This window comes from Colossoma macropomum, unplaced genomic scaffold (genome assembly GCF_904425465.1).
Source record: "Colossoma macropomum unplaced genomic scaffold, Colossoma_macropomum, whole genome shotgun sequence".
Lineage (NCBI taxonomy): Eukaryota > Metazoa > Chordata > Actinopteri > Characiformes > Serrasalmidae > Colossoma > Colossoma macropomum.
This window is the reverse complement of record NW_023494792.1, coordinates 56,384,005-56,402,761: the sequence shown is the minus strand read 5'-3', so window position 1 is coordinate 56,402,761 and position 18,757 is coordinate 56,384,005. Positions and strand designations below refer to the sequence as shown.

The following is an 18,757-nucleotide window of genomic DNA, read 5'->3' as shown; positions in this document are numbered from 1 at the left end:
CTAACAAAGTATGCAGAGAAACAGATGGACTACAGTCTGTAACTGTAGAATTACAAAGTGCACCTATATAGTAAGTGGAGCTGATAAAATGGACAATGAGCGTAGAAACGAGGAGGTGGTCATAATGTTATGCCTGATTGATGTATGTATCGCTGCTGTCGGAACAAAACCTCGCATCTCCTTGTGACTTCACTTTTAATGTAAGTCAATGGAACCAGAATTTTTTCCAAGTCATTTTGGACTGCTTATCTTGGTCCATTCATCATGATCAATTTGCACATGTAAATGTGTAATGTAAAGAGAAACAGGCATTTTCAATTTATGTCAAAAAGTGGTTTTGTTCCAACAGCAGCGATATATATTTCACTTTTAGTAGTAATCCTTGCATGTTTGTTTTGACAAAGTCATGTTTGTACACGTGAAATTCTGTAAAAGTATGTTTTACTAGCATATTGTAAAGTGTGGTGTTTTTGTTCGAGGTTAATCTTGTAGTGTCGGGGGTTTGATGGCTGAAGGATGACTAAGGACAAAAAAAATCAGTGCAGTCTGTCATTTTCTGTAGGGTCTCATGTTTTTAGCATTGTTTAGGATGTTGTGTGGTCGGGCATTATGTAGTGTATGCAATTTGCTGGGTGCTTCAGTTTGTCTTGAAAGAACAGTGTAAAACACACAGAAACTAAATTAAAGAGCCCATTTCATGGAAAACCAATATATACTTTTCTGAAATAAGAGTTTTAAGATGTATTATGTAAATATTTTTTATGTTTCAAAACTTTTCACCCCTAGTCCATGCAGACAGTTCATATATGGAAGCTAAGCTGCAAAAACAGCTCAATTTGATATTCAGGGTTTTTTGTGATGTCGGTAAAATTATTTTACACATCCACCTTCTCAGCCTACAGCGGTGCAGCCCCATCCATTCACGATTAATTAAAGAGTATTTCAGCTTGGACTGCTTATTGAATGAATGTTGATACAGGACAGCCAATTAGAAAAGAGAGCTCATTTACATATCAGTCTAAGTTGATGCTGGGCTTCTGCGCTAAAATGGTTCCATTTTATTAATTTTAATGCATTTGTTAGAAATAAATATGATATTTGTCTGTAATGCTAATTCAAAATTCATAAATTCATAAATAAAATACAAGATAAATGTAGGATACTGGACCTTTGATAGTGATCTTCCTTACTGGAGATGTGGTTTGTGTGTGGTTAATGTGTACAATACCGTGTAAGGTTCCTTTGATGTCACTTTAAAAGTAGCAGAACAGAACAATAATGCACTTTATTATCTAAAACATCATCTAATACTGTGGTCCTGTGATATATTTGGGCAATATTGTGGTGTTCAATTTAATCAATACTGTAAAGCACTAATTCTGAGCATCAGTTTCCTGCTGCCTGCACCCGCGTACGCATGTGCTCACTTTAGCTCCAGACACACTCCTGAACCCCCCATGAACTCTCTGTCACACCGACAGAGTCTCATCTGCGCAGTGACCCAGATTATAGCCCCCCATTGAGGTGCTGCCATGATCAAGCGGTGTCATACAAATGAGTCTGTGTGCGTCTGTGTGTTTTTGGTGTTCATAATGTCGGTTCTGGCATGGAACAAGGTTAAACGCTGTTGGTGCACAAACAGAAGCGTGTGTTGAATTAATTGGATTTCTCCATTATGGAAAAGTGAAGCTTAAAAATTCATACACATTAGGGCTGTTAAAATAAAATTTGACTTTCAAATATTTATTGAAAGAAAATGCATAATCAAATGTAGAAACCACCCATTTGAATATATAAAGTTAACTCTTCTGCAGATCCTGATATGTTCTAAGCCAGTTAGTCAGTAGCCACGTTTACATACATCTTAATAATCCATTTATAATCCAACTAATAGCTCAGTCGGAATAGAATATGTCCATGTGAACACCTCAATCGGAATAGGCTAGTCTGATCGAGGCCATTCGGAATACAGTCTCTATCTGATTGAACGACGTGGGTAATCCTGTAAATAATCAATTAAATAGAACAATAATAACCATGTAAACGCCTGTATCTGATTACATTCCCTATCAGAAAGTTTAAGTACGTTCTGATCATGTTCGTCTATAATCGTTTATAACGTTCAACATGGCGGAGCAGAAACTGGTCTGCAGAGGAGATGAAGTTTAAGCTCTCATCTTTAAAAGACGGCGGTGGGACGGGCGTCCAGCTTATGTGTCTCAGAACACGACGTCTTCCTCTCGGCCTTCTGTAATAAGGACATGTGAAGGACGTTTTCCTGAGTCTGACGTCATTTTAAAGCAATTAAAAACACAAGCACTGCTCACTGCTGCTCATCTCACTCTGACTGGACTCACATGATGCTGATTGTCATGGTAACGCCTACACTAAGTGGTTCTCTACGCATGCATGTAATTTTGAAACGGATTACTTGTGGTGTGCATGTAAACAGAGATTTTCCATCAGATTGTTGAGTAGAGTGAGCAAATGAACACCTCAGTCTTCATCTATAATCGGATTGTATTCAATCAGATTGGCAAAAATCTTTGCATGTAAACACAGCCAGTGTTGTCCAATTCCTCAGCGAATCTTTCTTCTGAGCTGTTTTCAGTGAACTGGGCGAACTGATTCAAAAGTTTAACCAAATCTAACATTGTTGTAATATCTTTGCAACGTTTAAGTCCGTGTTACATGCTGAATAATTATAATAACACGCAACACTCTTTGACAGCATAGCATAAAACACATATTAGGAGCTACTGCTGTAAAACTGTGTTTGTGCTAACTGTACCTATTGTTATCATTAAGGACGGCACACTTCCGTTATTCACTTCTGGGTATTTATGCATAATTTTATGCATCAAATTGCCCAACAATATGGTGATGCAGTATAGAAAGCTAGAAAGCTTGAAATCTCAGTATTCAATTCCCACAAACCATTTATGATCTGTTATTCACACTACATACGATTGTCTCATTTGCAATATAAGCACTGAATGAGCAAACGCTAGCAAATCTGCAAGGTACAGGTTTGTCTGCGGCTCTGCTGTGTCTGTAAAGTGAAGTAGGCTCACTAACGTAGAGGAACAGGTATTGATCAGTTTAGAGGTCTATGAGTCAGGAGGAAAGAAACTCTTCCTTTCTAGCCTCTGTTATTCTGTGTCAGTAATTTATACAGTTATTCTGACAGTTCAGAAAATCTGTGTTTCCTTTCAATGGAGATCGAATTATGAGGGTAGCCCAGAGTATGTGGGAACAGCGCCCCTTTTGCTTTGGCTATGCCATTTCAGGGGCGACAGATAAGAGGTTAAGATTGCAATGTCTAGTGCAGGAACCTTTGCATTATAAGTAGTCTTTGCTCATCCATTAGCATAATACTAATTGGATTTTCTGTGTTGCACATTAACATTCGGTCCAGGTTTAAAAACAGACATTCAAGTGATGTTTTTTTTTTTAGTTGAATTTCACCCTGAAACTTGAATATTGTTTGGAAGTTATTGGAGTAGCCTATTATCTGCTGACCTCAGGTTACTCGATTCAAAAGGGAATTTAATCAAGTTACTATGAATATAAAATGTAGAGCAGATAAACCGAGCCTGTTATTCCTTATATTAAACCTTTTGCAGCCAAATTTCTGTTTCTGTGTGTAGTTTTGTATGTTGGATTTCACATTGTACTGTACTTCAGTATATATAGTATATTGGTTTATAATGAGCCCCAGAGCATGAATGAGTTGGTTAAATTGGACATTTGGTTCACTGAACTGATCAATTTGAAAAAACAGTTTAGTAAAATGAATCAAACCAATCCAAATCCATTCTGTACAAATAATTAGTAACATTATCACAAATGACAGCTGCCAAAAGGAGGGAAGAACATGCCACTGCTGACCATAAACAAACAAAACATCTGTTTCTTTTGCCTTTAACCTCTTAACATTCTATAACTGAAGTCCCTGTAGTTACTGAATAATAAATGTTTGTATATAATAAGCCTGGAAAGTTAAGGGGTTAATTAGAACTTTAAGGGGTTTTACACACTATAGGAAGATTTGCAAGCATACAGCAGTTTTCTTTTGCAGCTCAGTCATTCTGAATGAGACGATATGTTAACTTCATAAGCTGAATAATATGCTCTCATGTGAGGCAACCAAAAGATCTTCATCAGATGGGAGATGTTTCTGAAAAGCCAACACTGCGAAAATTGACGCTTTGTTGCACATTAAGTTAATAATCATGTAATATTTATAAGGAAGTGAAGCTGCTTGGCTAAGCTGCTAAAGAGCTACTGCGGCCGACCGCGCCAGTTGCAGACTTCTACTTTCACTGCAGTCACATATACTGATAATGGGGGATCAGCGACGTGGGAAATTTATGTAGACGTTCTTCTCAAGGATGCGTCAGAATACGTTTATGTACTTTTTTGGTGATCATGTTGCGAATCACGACTCCCAGGGTGAGAATCACGTGTTTAAAAACCACATGGTTTTGAGAACACATAATCGTTTTTGCTGAGCGCCCCCTGTGGTTATAAGAGAAATAACATTGACTTAGAAATCTGGCATTTGCTGCATATGTATCTTCTTACCTGTTGTCTTTGCAAAGTCATGTGGATTTTTTGAAGCTCATGTCAACATTGTTTCAAATGTTTAACATTTTGTTATAATAGTAAAGAAATGCCGTTGAAAATATACCACTTTGCTCTTCTTGCCGCTCTCTGAATGGTGAGTAAAAAGTGCATAATGGAGAATAAGCTGTCTGATGGTCATTTTAGAGATATAATTACATTTTGCAGGCAATGTTTGAGGACATGTTGTGTACGATATTTGAACGCTCAGTCCTAACATTATATCTATAACCTGTAGCTCGCTAGCTAACTGCTGGACTGTGCTTCCGAAACTGAGGTCACATAAGCTCCTGTTATGAGTCGGCATGGTCATATTTGCAGACACTGTGGAGAAGTTTCTTGTCAGCCTAGAGGCTGAGACTAGCATGAAGGAAGAGAGGAAACGGCTCCAACAATCAGGATGAGGTTATTTGCAAATCTGAGTTTTGTTTGGTTACAACTGTGGAACTGAGATATGGAACTGAGCTGAGTTGTGACCTTAAGGAGCCTTGATCCACCACGCTTTGCCAAAATTGTGCCCAGATAACCCTTTTTTATTAGGAAAACATTTCTTAGAAATGGATGTACATCCATGAACAGCACAAAATTGTCATATACTAGACAAATCAAGCTACACTAAAAAGGGTTTAAAAAAGAAATACATGTTCAAAAGAATAATTATAAGATGGTAATTTACTCAAATTAAACTGTAAATGACAAAAAGTGTCCAAAACGCTACACTCTCAGAAAAAAAGGTACAGGACTGACACTGGGGCAATACCCCTCTTGTCACTGGGTTGGTACCCTCAAGGGTACATCTCAGTACCTTTAGTCAGGGAACATAACTGAACCATAATCCATTTAAATGATATTTTCTAAGCTGTACTGACTCCACACACCCCGTCTCGTCTCCAGGCTTTTTATTTTATTGTTCTGTTTTAAATCATTCGGTTATGAAAAGGTACAAATACAAACTTTTCACCTGGAAAAACTTATTTAAGGTTCACTACTGGACCTTAAAACCACTGTAGTACCTTTGAGGGAACCTTTACATTGTTCGTACCCTCATGAGTGAGAAATGTACCTGCGCAGAACCTTAATTTCTAACAGTGTAGTTGGGTTTGATCTCAGTCGCGAAAAGGCTGAATGATCAGGAGAGGAACGCGAGGAGCTGACGTATACATATTGCTAACTCCGATTGGTACTTGGACAGATGTGATGTCATTTACTCCAAATTTAGTCCCATCCAACTCAAACAAAACAGAAGAAAACAGCAGAAAAGTCGTTTTACAAATTTCTCAACATTAAAGTCTTGCATTATATTTTCTCTGCAAATTCATAGTAAAAACAGATTAAAAGCTATAGATAGTAGTTAGAAGAAAACCATGAAAATGAGTTCATGGGCTTTAATAATGTATCTAAAATTTGAACATATTTGAGTAATTGACATACAGTTAAGGGAAAAATTCAAATTTGATTTCTGATCCCATCTGACAGCCCTGTGTACACATTTACACACATCTCACTTACCTCCGGCTCTATTCACTCTCTTCCAGATACCCATTGTTGTGTTGTGTTTGCTTTATATGAGTAACGTTAACTATTAAAGGTTGTGCATATAAACTTTCAAGAGTGGAACAGTGCACAGTGGAGCTGCAGTGTACTTAATTTATTACCCTATACACCTGCATAAACCGTTAGCACAGCCCATTTCGATTTGATTGTGGGAGCTATGCATGATGGTGAAAGGTCTCTGCTTGTTCTCTCCTAGTTCACCCCATAAAGGCACGAAACGTTGACATTTATGTGGAAAGAGCATTTCAACCTCGGTTCTGTAAAGTAGGTTTTGTTGGGCCGCAGCTAAATTGGAAAGCCAGCGCCCACATAAATGTGCCATCAGCAAGGCCTAAATCACCATTATAGTGTGATTATAATTTGAATGATTTGAACCGGCGACACCTACCATGAAATGAAAACGTCCTTCCCCGATTTTAAAGTACAAGCACGATTTTTAACGCCGTTTCCAGGGACATTTATGCCATTTAAACCCCATTAGCCATGGTCTGTTTTCTCTCATACTTTCTCTTTAACTCGAAGCACTTAGCCGCACGTAGCCATTTTAGCATGCCTTTCTTTGTTAAGTGAGTCAATTGAAGCCTTTTTTATTTCCTTTGGATGTCTGTTGCCGAATCCATTTCCCGGGGATGTATTATTATTCCTGGTACCAGCGTGAGTTCTTGTTAATATCAGTTGTGTTTGTCAAATTGCATTTGCAGAGCTATCAAAAATGCTATATTTGACTCTTTTGTTGTGATGACATTGTCTGTGTTTTGTACAGTATAGTGCAAAAGTTAGAGACCACATGTAATTTATTTCATTTTCAGTCAAAACAGCCATTAAGTATGAGTTAGTCATTTTTCAGCTTTAAAAACACAGAAGATACATATTAACATAAAATTACACCGAAGCCTTAACAACTGATTTTCATATCATTTTTCAGCACTCCTTACCTTTATTACAGCTTCCACTCTTTTCAGGAGACTCACTTTCAGTTTTACAAAGAAATCTGCAGACACGGCTCCAAAGTTCAGTCTTAGAAGTTGGTTGTATCTTCTGCTTCTTATGGTCCGAGTAATCCCAAACACATTCAGTGATGTTGAGGTCTGGACTCTGGGGTGGTCAGTCCATTGTTCAGACAACACCAGCAGTTTCTTTGTGTGATGTGTCTGTCTCCTTTTCTCAGTGGGGCTTCTTAACAGATCCATTCACATCCATTGCGCTGAGTTGTCTTCTCACAGTGGAAGGATGGACAGAAACACCTGTGGATGTTTTCAGATCTGAAGCAGCTTGATTTTCTCCTCTCTAACACTGGCTGTGTTTACATGCAAAGATCTTTGCCAATCCGATTGAATACATTCCAATTATAGATTAAAACTGCTCAACAATCTCCGTTTACATGCTCACTACAAGTAATCAGATCCAAAATTACAAACATGCGTCGAGTGGCACTTAGTGTGGACGTTACCATGACAACGAACATCACATAATTCCAGTCAACATGAGACGAGCAGCAGTGAGCAGTGCTCAGACTCGTACTTCACATGTCCTTATTAAAGAAGGCCGAGAGGAAGACGTCGTGTTCTGAGACACATAAGCTGGACGTCCGTCCCACCGCCGTCTTTTAAAGATCAGAGCAGAAACTTTGTCTCCTCTGCAGACCAGTTTCTGCTCCGCCATGTTGAACGTTATAAACTTTCGCTATGACGTGAAGAGCATGCGTAGAACACACTTAAACCTTCCAATTTTAATCTTCTCAGAAATACCTCCTTCAGGCATTTTAGATGCATATGAGAAAGCAATGTGCGAGGCAGCTAAGGTGTGTTTGGGTAGTTGTTTGTGTGAATGTGAGTGTCTCTTTAAAAGGGAGAATAACTAGTATAATGTTGTTCCCAAAGAAACAACATTGTACTGGTGAAGATGTGATGACAATAGTAGATAATTCACTCACATCCATGGAAGAAACGTCCCTCACTAAGTTTTGACTGAGTTCTCTTTAAAAACTGTTTCCATATGCTCGCAATCATCAGATTTATCCACTTGGGGAAGGGGTCCAAAGCACAACCCATTCTACAAAATATTCATTCACATGTTGCGTGCAATTACACATTTCCCTAAATGTAGGTTTCATGCTTTTTTCTGACAATAAAAAAATAATAACTTGTACTTAAATGTTGTTTCGAGTGGCCAGTTTTGAAAACTGTATTTTCTCTTATTTTCCTTTTACTTTTAAAGGACTAACTTTTTTCTTAAGGACTAACTTATTTTTAATAGCTTTGACTGAAAATTAAATAAATGGTCTCTGATTTTTCACAGTACTGTACCTCTTGGAGGCCTTTCACTGACATTTTTGCATCTGTCAGACTTTTTAATCTGCTGTCTGTAAAAAATGTAACGTTGGTTTGTAAGTGACGCTCTCCAGCCACAGCCGAATTTAATGGCCTATAAATGTGAGAGGGAAATGGCCAATCCTTCCACTATAGGTTGTCCTTTTCTCTCTTTCTCTCTATCTCTCTCCTTCACTCGCTCTCCGGATGCTTGTTTATCATCACTCAAGGCTGCTGCTGGCTGTAACAATTTATTACTGCGGATCTGGACAGCACTCCGTTCTGCTTAGCGGTGTCAGAGAGAGGAGAAAGAGAGACAGAGAGAGAGTGTGCGAGTGTGTGTGGGTGTGTATGTGTGCGTGTGTGTGTATGTGTGCGTGTGTGTGTGTGTGTGCGTGTGTGTGTGAGAGAAATAAGAGAGGTGGAAAAAGATGAAGACATTAAGGCCTGGAGGGCAGTGTGTATACTGATGTTAAATGGAACACTTTTCTACCTGCCATCTCTGGAGCGATAACTCTCAGTACACAGTGTCTGGCAGAAATGGCTCTGTTGAGCAGCTTTGACAGAAATGGCTTTTCTGTGCAGGTATCGGCGGAAACCTAGTGGCCATCCAGTCCAGCCGAATCTCCACACACCTGCACTTACACAGCTCCCCTGGAGAAGTACCGGACGAAGCCAAGGGCTGTTACTACCCATGCCGCACCTTCTGCGGCTCAGGTGAGTCCACGCAGGACTGCACCACCTCACCAAAGTAATTTAGTGGCATTTTGAAGCGGATGACTTTTGAGTTTCAGAAATTCACCATTTCAGATATGCAGATTTGATACTTTTTAGGTAGGGGTGTCAAACTCACACATCACAGCACGTTAAATATGTCTGCACCTTATTCCACTACCTCATGTCCAGAATGTGTGCTGTGTCGGTGCTGCACTGTCCTGTCTGTTTACTGTGTCTAATATCTGTTTAATTTATCATATTTATTGTATTGTTTCTAGCCTAATTTTTCTTTGCACCCTGTCTGCACTTTGTACTTTTTGTTCCTTGTTGCACCGTGTTGTTCCTGGAGGAACGTAATTTCACTCCACTGTGTACTTGTACATAGATGGAATGACCATAAAAGCCTCTTGACTTGACTTGACTTCTTTCCAGGCTGCATCTCTGCAGAGATTAGTGTTTCCCCTCTTCTAAAACTCTGAATTCAGTTCATGAAGGCCTTGCTAATTAGCTGATTACTTGAAACGTGTTAAATTTGGATCAGCGCTAAACTCGGCAGAGCTGTGACATATAAAAATATGAAGTAACTCAGTTTGACACCCCTGTTTTAAAGAAATGATACCGTTGCACCCTGTAGACAGTGTGCAAAGTTCATGTCTTAAAATTAATTCTAGTGGAAAAGAAACTTGAAACAACTCACTAATTTTAAAGGATGTTAGATGCATGTACTTTTCAAACATTTTACAGATTTTCAGAGAGTTTACCAAAACAAGGGGATGCAGAAATGCATGGTTGTTTGCTGCTGACCCTCCTGAAAATAAGATATTGTTTGTGCCGTAGAGCACCATTGGAGCAGTATCTCCACACTGAAGTGTATGAGATACTTCAAAATTGTGGAAATTTTAACTGGCAGAAGAATGTGATATTAATCCTGTACAGAGGTGGGTATTACATTTAGGGCGTTTTTACACCTAAAAGTCTGGACCAAGGTTAATATTTTTGTTACACTGTATACATTTGATCGGGTTAGTCTTGGTTTCACATTGCAATTTAGCGAGCGCACTAATGAACTTTGCATGATGCACCTACTTCCTGTCATCATTACCTATGTGGGCTGTGTCTCCCTGTACTTAACATCGATTGGTTTGTAGAGGAGCGTGTGTCTGACGTCGGTGTGTTGTCAATTCGGCTTGTGGCCTTTTCCGTTTGAATGGAGATAAATTAATATCCTCTCTTTCATCTTCTCAGAAAAGAAGGTGTATGTTTTGGCATTTTTATGCATTTTTTCAAGTTGAAAAAATTGGTTCATAAGTCTGATCCATCCAAAAAAGCGTTCAGTTTGATCTGGACCGCCTCTTTTGGTTGCACCAAATTTTGGGCTTTCATTCTGGACCATGGTCCCACCTGCTGTTTTGGTATGGTTCAAAATGAAAAGTCCGAAGGTCCAGACGAAGCAAGACAGAAAGGCACATTTACTCTGTTACAGAAGTCCAATTTTGATGGATTTGTACTGTCCTGAGTATTTTAGGAAAGCTGTTACAAGAATATTTGTGGCAGCTTGTAGAAAACCTTACATGGTGAAATTTTGACTTTTTGTAATGTGATTTTATTAAAAACTGTTACAAATGCAGTATGTTTCTCTTTGTATTTTAAGATGCCATAATCAGCAACCAAGTCACATTTAAACATTCAGCATCAAATTTAAAGACTCCGTCACGGTTCTGTTTAATCAGGAGGCAGCAGGGCACAATGTAAGAGATTTAAAACAACCTGTTATTGTACTTACAAACCGTTTCAGTACCCCTCGATACCCTTCGAAGTAAAGCTATAATAAATAAAAATATTAAACTTTTAACTCGGCTACACCAGTTGATTAGCCTGCTGCAGATCTCATTTCTTTGCAGACGCTGCGCTGTCACTCTTCTTACTTGATTCACTCTCACTTGTACATTCGGTTATTAAATCATCATTGATCAGTTATATAATGCTTTACGTCCAAATAAAGGTCAGTGACTTCCGATGGGTTTCTACAGACCACCACACATTTCACATGAGAGGACACAACCTCAGTTAACCCATCTCTGTAACTGTCCCCTTGCATTGCTTGCAAGCTACTGGTAGCTGGATTGAAATGTATCTGGGCTACAGTCCTCACTCGTGTGCGTTTCAACAAAGTGACTCGGTCATTCAGTGAGTGACGGACTAAAAATTCCTCTTGTAGGCCGGCCTGAGGAAGCCTTCACTGACATTTCAGCATTGATAGAGATAGTAATTGATCCCTACCACATAGTCTTCCATTAGGCATGCATATCAAAGCGCAAAAGACTGAGGCTCGGAATGGTTTTAGCTCTGCATCTATATAAAGTGTCTTGCGGAGTTTGTTTAATATTATTGTTATTTAATTCGCCAGAAGGAACCTGCTGGTCTGAATGCTAAAGACAACATGAGAGGACAGTTTGTGCATATTTCTGCTTGGCTATCAGGTAGTGTTTGCATTCTGGCTGCCTTGAATTGTAAATGTACCGATGACTCATGCCGGTGCCAGCGAAGACAATGCCAACTGCAAACTCACTGGAAAGGCTGACCCTCACTCAGTCTCCCTGTTGCACTACAGTAGACGGTGAAGGACTACACAAGGTTGGACAAGAGGCGAGGAAAGCACAGACCTTGCAGATGCATATGATTAAGTGTGTGCATTAGTCGTAATGGAGTACGTATTTAACAGAGAGACAGAGTGAGATTGAGATTGGGATTGTATATAGATCCATGTCCAAGATAAACAATGGAAGCAAAAAGCCAGTGGAGCAGCACAGAGCTGGCAGCTTTGATGCTTTTAGCACACTGTTCCCTTCTGTGTTTGTTCAGAGGAGTGGGGAGGGGGGAGATGGAGCTGAGTACAGATGTCCAGATACACACACACGCACACACACACACAGGGCGCAGCGCCCACTGCCAGGCTGGCATTGCCATCTGGAGGGAGAGGCGTAAATCCTCACATATCTCTAAGGTGTCTGAGCTCTCTGCGACTCGGCCCAGTTTGAAGTCTGCGGAAGGCAGAGCCGGAATACACCAACAAATGGTGTGTAATGCACGTTTTCTGTGTGCACACCAAACCAGCACCCAAATAAATTAATAAGGAGCGTACAGTACTGTGAGAAAGTCTTAGACGCCTGAGCAAATTATTTGCATACATTTATCTGGGCATTAATTGTGTTTTTGCTTGTAAAATCCCAGTATGATATTAGAATAAATGTAAACAAACGTAAATACAGTAAAAAGTAACGAATTTTTTTTTTCTTCAAAAAATGTTGATATGAGTTAGTTTGGAGAACAGAATTTGGCTCTAGAGGTGTCCTGGATCCTGTAACTCCCAACAACCCAAACACCCCCCCACCAGCCATCACATGGATGTGGTAAAGGCCCATGGAAATAGAATTTTCCCAACTTTATATACTATATCAAACTATTTGATTAAAAAAATGTAAAAGTTTCGAAACGTACCATTCACTCTTCAATCCATACAGTCCGAATGGGGAAATTAAGCTGCAAAAAACAGCCCGTTTTTAATGAATTGTTTCTGCAGTGTCACAAAAAAACCAATACATTTACATGTATCCACACTCAGCATACAGCAGTTTAGCCCCACCCAGTCATACTGAAGTTATAAGAAGTGTTTCAGCCTGAACTCCTTTTTTTAAATGAAGAACAAAAACAGGGCAGCCAATCAGAACAGAGCTCATTTACATATGCCAGTCTTAAAGCTGCAGTAAAAATTGGCCTGTTTAATTCTAAAGAATAAAGAAAGGTTGGAAAATAGTCACGTAAAAATGAATTATGACTCTTCTTGGTGCATAATAAGTACACTTAATGTTCTGAGTGGGGCTGTAGAGGGAAACAAGGAAATGCAAGAAAATACAGGAGACAGGCTCTTTAATTAAACCAGCTATACACACTGAAGAGCCACACCCATTAGATGATAACTACAAATAGGAATGGGCTGCCAAAATGGGACGTTTGGAAATACTTTTTATTTTCACTGTGTTTTTCTGACCAAACACTGACAAAATAAATGGCTTTTTAAATCTAATTTTCTCAGCCGACAAACTTTTGACACAGTGCTGTAAGTGGTTTTACTCCAGGTTTCATTAATTTTTACATTTTAAATGGAAATTATTGTTTGAATAGATGTGTTTGCCATGATTTTCTTCAACCCTCCAACACTCAAGCTGAGTGTCACCTGTGTTGGCAGTTCAACCTGTGTCTGTATGTGTCCCTGTATGTGCTAATCTCACCTTGTGTCTGTTTCTGTCTCTTTGACAGGAGCCAATCACAGATCAGCACAGGTGCTGCTCCTGTTGGTAATCCCGGGTCACGTGATCTTCCTGTACACTATTCACTTGATGAAGAGTGGCCATACCACGCTGACACCCATCTTCATGGCTGTTTACCTGGCTGCTGCGCTGCTACAGGTCAGCCACTGTTTCATGCTGTCCAGCTCACACTGTAAAGAGCACATATACAACGGGCCTTTAGTAGAGATGTAACAGTACAGCTGATCATATTGTATCAAATATTATCACAGTGTATTGTATATTCTGCTGCTGTATTGTGACTAACAGGTTAGAGGCTAGTGTGTTAGCCTGGGGCTTGCATATTAGCTTGTGGCTAGAGCATTAAATAGGGACAGGTTATGGCACAACATTTGTTTCATCACCTCTAGGTAGCTCTGTATATTTCTGTCTCTCAGCACTTTGAGGGCTAAAAATTGTATATTTGACTGTTTCTATTTGTTTAAACATTGTTTGCTATTTTAATATTGTTCACTAACTTGGTTCAATATTTTTCAGATTTCTCAATAGATTTTTTAGACTTCAGATTTTTTAAGAGTAAACTTTATAAACTTATAATTTGTTAAGTTATTGCAATTTTCTTCTGGTTTTATGATAAATGTTTTGTTTAAAGCACTAATAAATACGCCTTTAACTCCCTTGAATATAGTAATCAGCCAAGCCATGTTTGGTGTCTGACATTTCTTCTATTTCATAGTTTGTCCAGTTTTATAGGTAACAATGTGCCATACAGTGCCAGAAACCACATAAGCAAGTCTATTTGACGTTGCTTAAGAACCATTTCATTATATGTTAGCTATATTAGCCTCATATCTCCAGTGCAAAACTAAAGAAGAAACTTAAGACTACAAACTTGTCTTGGCTTATCAACTACATTCAGGCTAAGGGCAAAAATATAATATATATATATATATATATATATTTTATTTATTTTATTATTTATTTATTTATTTATTTTTTTTAATTAAATTTTTGGCTGAAAACATCTGCATGGGGTCCCCAAAATGGGATTGGGAACTACTGAGTTATAGTCATTAACTGCAAAAAATGGTATCTTGTCAAGTAAAATTATCTTAAATATAGTCAATAAATCTGATGTTTATCCTGTTAAGATTGTTTAAAGCTTTATTTAAGATTATTTTACTCATTTCTAGACATTGTGTGCTTGTTTTAGGTCATTTTATTTGAGTAAAATTATCTCACCATACTGGTAGTTAATTTAGCTGGTTTCTTAAAGCAAGCTAAATTATCTGCCAGTACAGTGAGATCATTTTACTTAATATAATTACTTAAAACAAGTAAAAAAAAAGTCTAAAAATAGGTTAATCTTAAATAAAACTTGCAACAACCTCAACAGGAGAAATATTACATTTATTGACTTTATTTATTTACTTGACGAGATAGCGTTTGTTGCAGTGTTGACCTGAAGGTTAGTTTTGCTGAACAGGTGTGCATGCATGCTTGTTTGTGTAGGTTTGATCATTCAGCAAGTTTTTCCTGAACTATTTTGATCATAATTGACCTCTATTAGACATACCTGTGGTCACCCACGTATCTGTGAGTGCATTCATGGGTCGGCATGCATTAGTATGCAGTGAGCATGTGGAATGCTTGGTATTTTCAGCCTGTGTGTTTGTCTGTGATCTGTGTTTATTTTAGTTAAAACGTCTCTGCTCACATAAACAAGAAGTTTAAATATACAATCACTTCATTATCCTAGCTCACAATGAGGCCAATAACTCACCACAGGCCCGTTAAATTCTTGTGCGTCAGGCCTGAAGGGACTTTAGTGAGCTCAAGGTAATTCTGACCACAGCAATAGGCTTTCAGATGAATGAATGCCCATGTGGACCTGCTGCACAGGAATGTGAGGGAAATAGAGGATGAGTTGGCTCCAGCTTAGGCTGCATGTCAGTGCAGTGAATGTAAAATGGTGCAAACTGTATGTGAGAAGGTGAACGTTTGACTTATTGATGGTATACACTGATCAGGCAAAACATTCTGACCACCTCCTTGTGGTGGTGGTGTGTTAGTGTGTGTTGTGCTGGTCTGAGTGGATCAGACACAGCAGTGCTGCTGGAGTTTTTAAACACCTCAGTGTCACTGCTGGACTGAGAATAGTCCACCAACCAAAAATGTCCAGCCAACAGCATCCTGTGGGCAGCGTCCTGTGACCACTGATGAAGGACTAGAGGATGACCAACACAAACTGTGCAGCAGCAGATGAGCTATCGTCTCTGACTTTACATCTACAAGGTGGACTGACAAGGTAGGAGTGTCTAATAGAGTGGACAGTGAGTGGACACAGTGTTTCAAAACTCCAGCAGCACTGCTGTGTCTGATCCACTCGTACCAGCGCAACACACACTAACACACCACCACCACATCAGTGTCACTGCAGTGCTGAGAATGACCCACCACCCAAATAGTACCTGCTCTGTGAGGGTCCATGGGAGTCCTGACCATTGAAGAACAGGCTAACAAAGAATGCAGAGAAACAGATGGACTACAGTCTGTAACTGTAGAACTACAAAGTGCACCTATATAGTAAGTGGAGCTGATAAAATGGACAATGAGCATAGAAACAAGGAGGTGGTCATCATGTTATGCCTGATTGATGTATGTAACGGTGGAAGCAGAGGTTGCAGAAGTGCATGTTTGCCTTTATATGACTTACTGAAGCGCATCATATCCTCCAAACATACAAATTTATTGCTCATATCATACGTCTTTTACCACTTCTTTATTCTTCTTTTAGTAAAGTGATTTCACATGGATTGATATTGATATTGATATTTAGCTTCTATGTGTTACAGCATTGGTAAAGATAGTGATTGATCTGGATCACATTAAGCTGATACTAGGCTAAAATATTGCAGGCTGCATGGATTTGTTTCCATATAAAGAAACTACCTTCACACATCACTTAGTTGTGTTTATGAACTGCCTCCCAGAATTACAACCTACTGGATCTGATGTGGAATTTTTAGTAATTGTAGAATTAAAATAGCATGACCTTCATTTCCCTCTTGAAGCAATGGTTTAGTCAGAATCCCCCCAGATGTTGATCAACTAAGACAACTAAAGTTAGCACCTTTACCTTTGTACTAACTTTGTAGCTCAGAGTTACATAATGCTGATAATATGACATAACTTGCCAAGTCAGGCTGTTTGATCAAAAGTGAGCATTTTTTGTGGCCACTTTGGCATTAAGTCACTGTGATATACACGGTCAGTTGTTACCATGTGCTGTCATTTCGCCCAAAAAAGTGACACGACAACCTAAAGTCAGGAAAGAATTGTTGCCACCGGACACGTAATGTGTGTAGCGTCAGCTTCACTTTAAAGCAGAAAAAAGCAGCCTTTATTACAAACTGGCCTATTGAAATACAGTCATATGCAATAGCTTGAGCACCCCTGGTCAAATAGCTTGTTCTGTTGATTTTCTAAGTGAAAATAAGTGAACACATCCTCTACAGAGAACACCCTTCTGCACATCACATTTTAATGCACAGGTAGTTTTGCTGAATTTAACATAAAAAAATGTTTTTATTTCATTTTTAATTCATGTTGTGCTATAGCCTGAACTGGTCATTGTTTATTAAAAAAAAATGCAAAAACTTCAACAGTAAAATACAGACACTTGTAGTAGACCTGCTTTTGTCCCCAGGTGCTCGGTGTTTTAAACCTACCTTTTTGCTTGAGCTAGACCCCTGGCATCTTTTCTTTGCTGCAAGTTCATTAAAACTTGGGCTCAATTTCTGAGCTGCTGAGCTGACGTTGAGTGTTTATATTGGTTAAACTGCAGCTGCAGTGTGGTGGCCCTGGTCTGGCCTGCAGGCCTTGTGTGTGACACATGGTCTGTAGAGGATGTGGTAATATATTTTCATGTAGTAAATCCTGAAAACATGAACACTGCCCTCCAGTAAAGTAACATTACCCAGAATGTTTTGTAAATCTGGGGCTGGATTTACAAAAGCTTTCATAAGAAAAAACTTAAGGAACATCTTCAGACAAACACTAAGAAGTTCATAAGAATGTTTTTCAATGCAGTTCTCCTAAAAAAAAAAACATCAGTTCTCAAATATTATCTTAATGTCTTTAAAAAAGTGATTGTTTTCGTTTATAGGCTACAGATTATTTGTCAAGTAGACTATCAATATCATGTCACATTGTACAGTTTAACAGATTTGATGCCATGACGGTAAAACAAAATCAAACGAAATATTAAAAAAAACAAACAAAAACAAAACAGCAAACAAGAATGAGAAGTGATGGGAAAGGAAGCAACCAACAGGAAACATCCTTCTTGGTTTATTTTAAGAACTGCATGTTGCGAAACTCATTGGAAGTTACAGTTTAAGAGGTTTACCTTGTCTGTTGTAAGATTAATAAAATATTTATGAGCACATTTTTATGAAAAATACCACTTGCTCTGATAATTGTTCTTAAGAAAAAAGCTGAGACGGAAATGAAGAAAAAATGTCAAAGGGTTTTTGAAGAAGAAAAATTTATCTCGACTTTTTTTCTTAAGTATGTTGTTACGAAAAAAAAGCACATTTAAGAAGATTTTCTTTCTTAAGACCCTTTTGTGAATGGTAGAAGAATCATCTGGGCAGATCCGGTGCTTGCAAGCTTCCTTTCATATTTATCTTGTTCACCGTTTGTCTTTAGCCCCTTCTCACCATAATAACAGCCTAATTATTTTGTAATTAAATGATTTTTCTGTCCAGATCTGAGGCTCTAAAGCTCTAAAGCTTTAAAGCTGCATACTTGGAAGTCTTGCTAAGCTCATAAGGCATAAACGTCAGCTCAAATCTATCTACTCAGCCCGAGAAGGAAGCAGGAAACAGTTTGCACTTGTTGTTGAAGGTTTGAGATTGTTTGTCTTGTTGTACACATGTCAGGTGCCTGGAGAGCTGTGACTGACCTTTGACCCATAACCTTTGACCTTTACATTGCTAAAGTAGCATGACATACATGCAGAATTTCAGAGGAAAACCTGATTGGTTCTTGCGTTAATGAAGCCCTGGCACACAGTTGTGAAGAGTTGAGTGAGCGTGTGCACAGGGCCCATTAGTGACCAGAGAGGCCGCGATGTCTGGAGGGAGCATTAGAGAGGGCAGAGACAGAGGAAACACTGTTCCATCAATGGCCTGGGAAAGTGCTTGAGTGGCAGAGACCACACAAAGAGCTACAACTAGG

The 18,757-nt window shown here is 38.8% G+C and overlaps 1 protein-coding gene across 1 annotated transcript in view; it reads left to right on the top strand.

The window, feature by feature from the left end:
* The window catches only part of slc41a2b (solute carrier family 41 member 2b), a 52,587-nt gene that overhangs the window by 24,926 nt on the left and 8,904 nt on the right, over positions 1-18,757 (top strand). The window contains exons 9-10 of the mRNA XM_036577635.1: positions 9,075-9,206; positions 13,524-13,672. Of these exons, the coding sequence (XP_036433528.1) occupies positions 9,075-9,206; positions 13,524-13,672 (281 nt within the window). The remainder of the gene's footprint in view (positions 1-9,074; positions 9,207-13,523; positions 13,673-18,757) is intronic.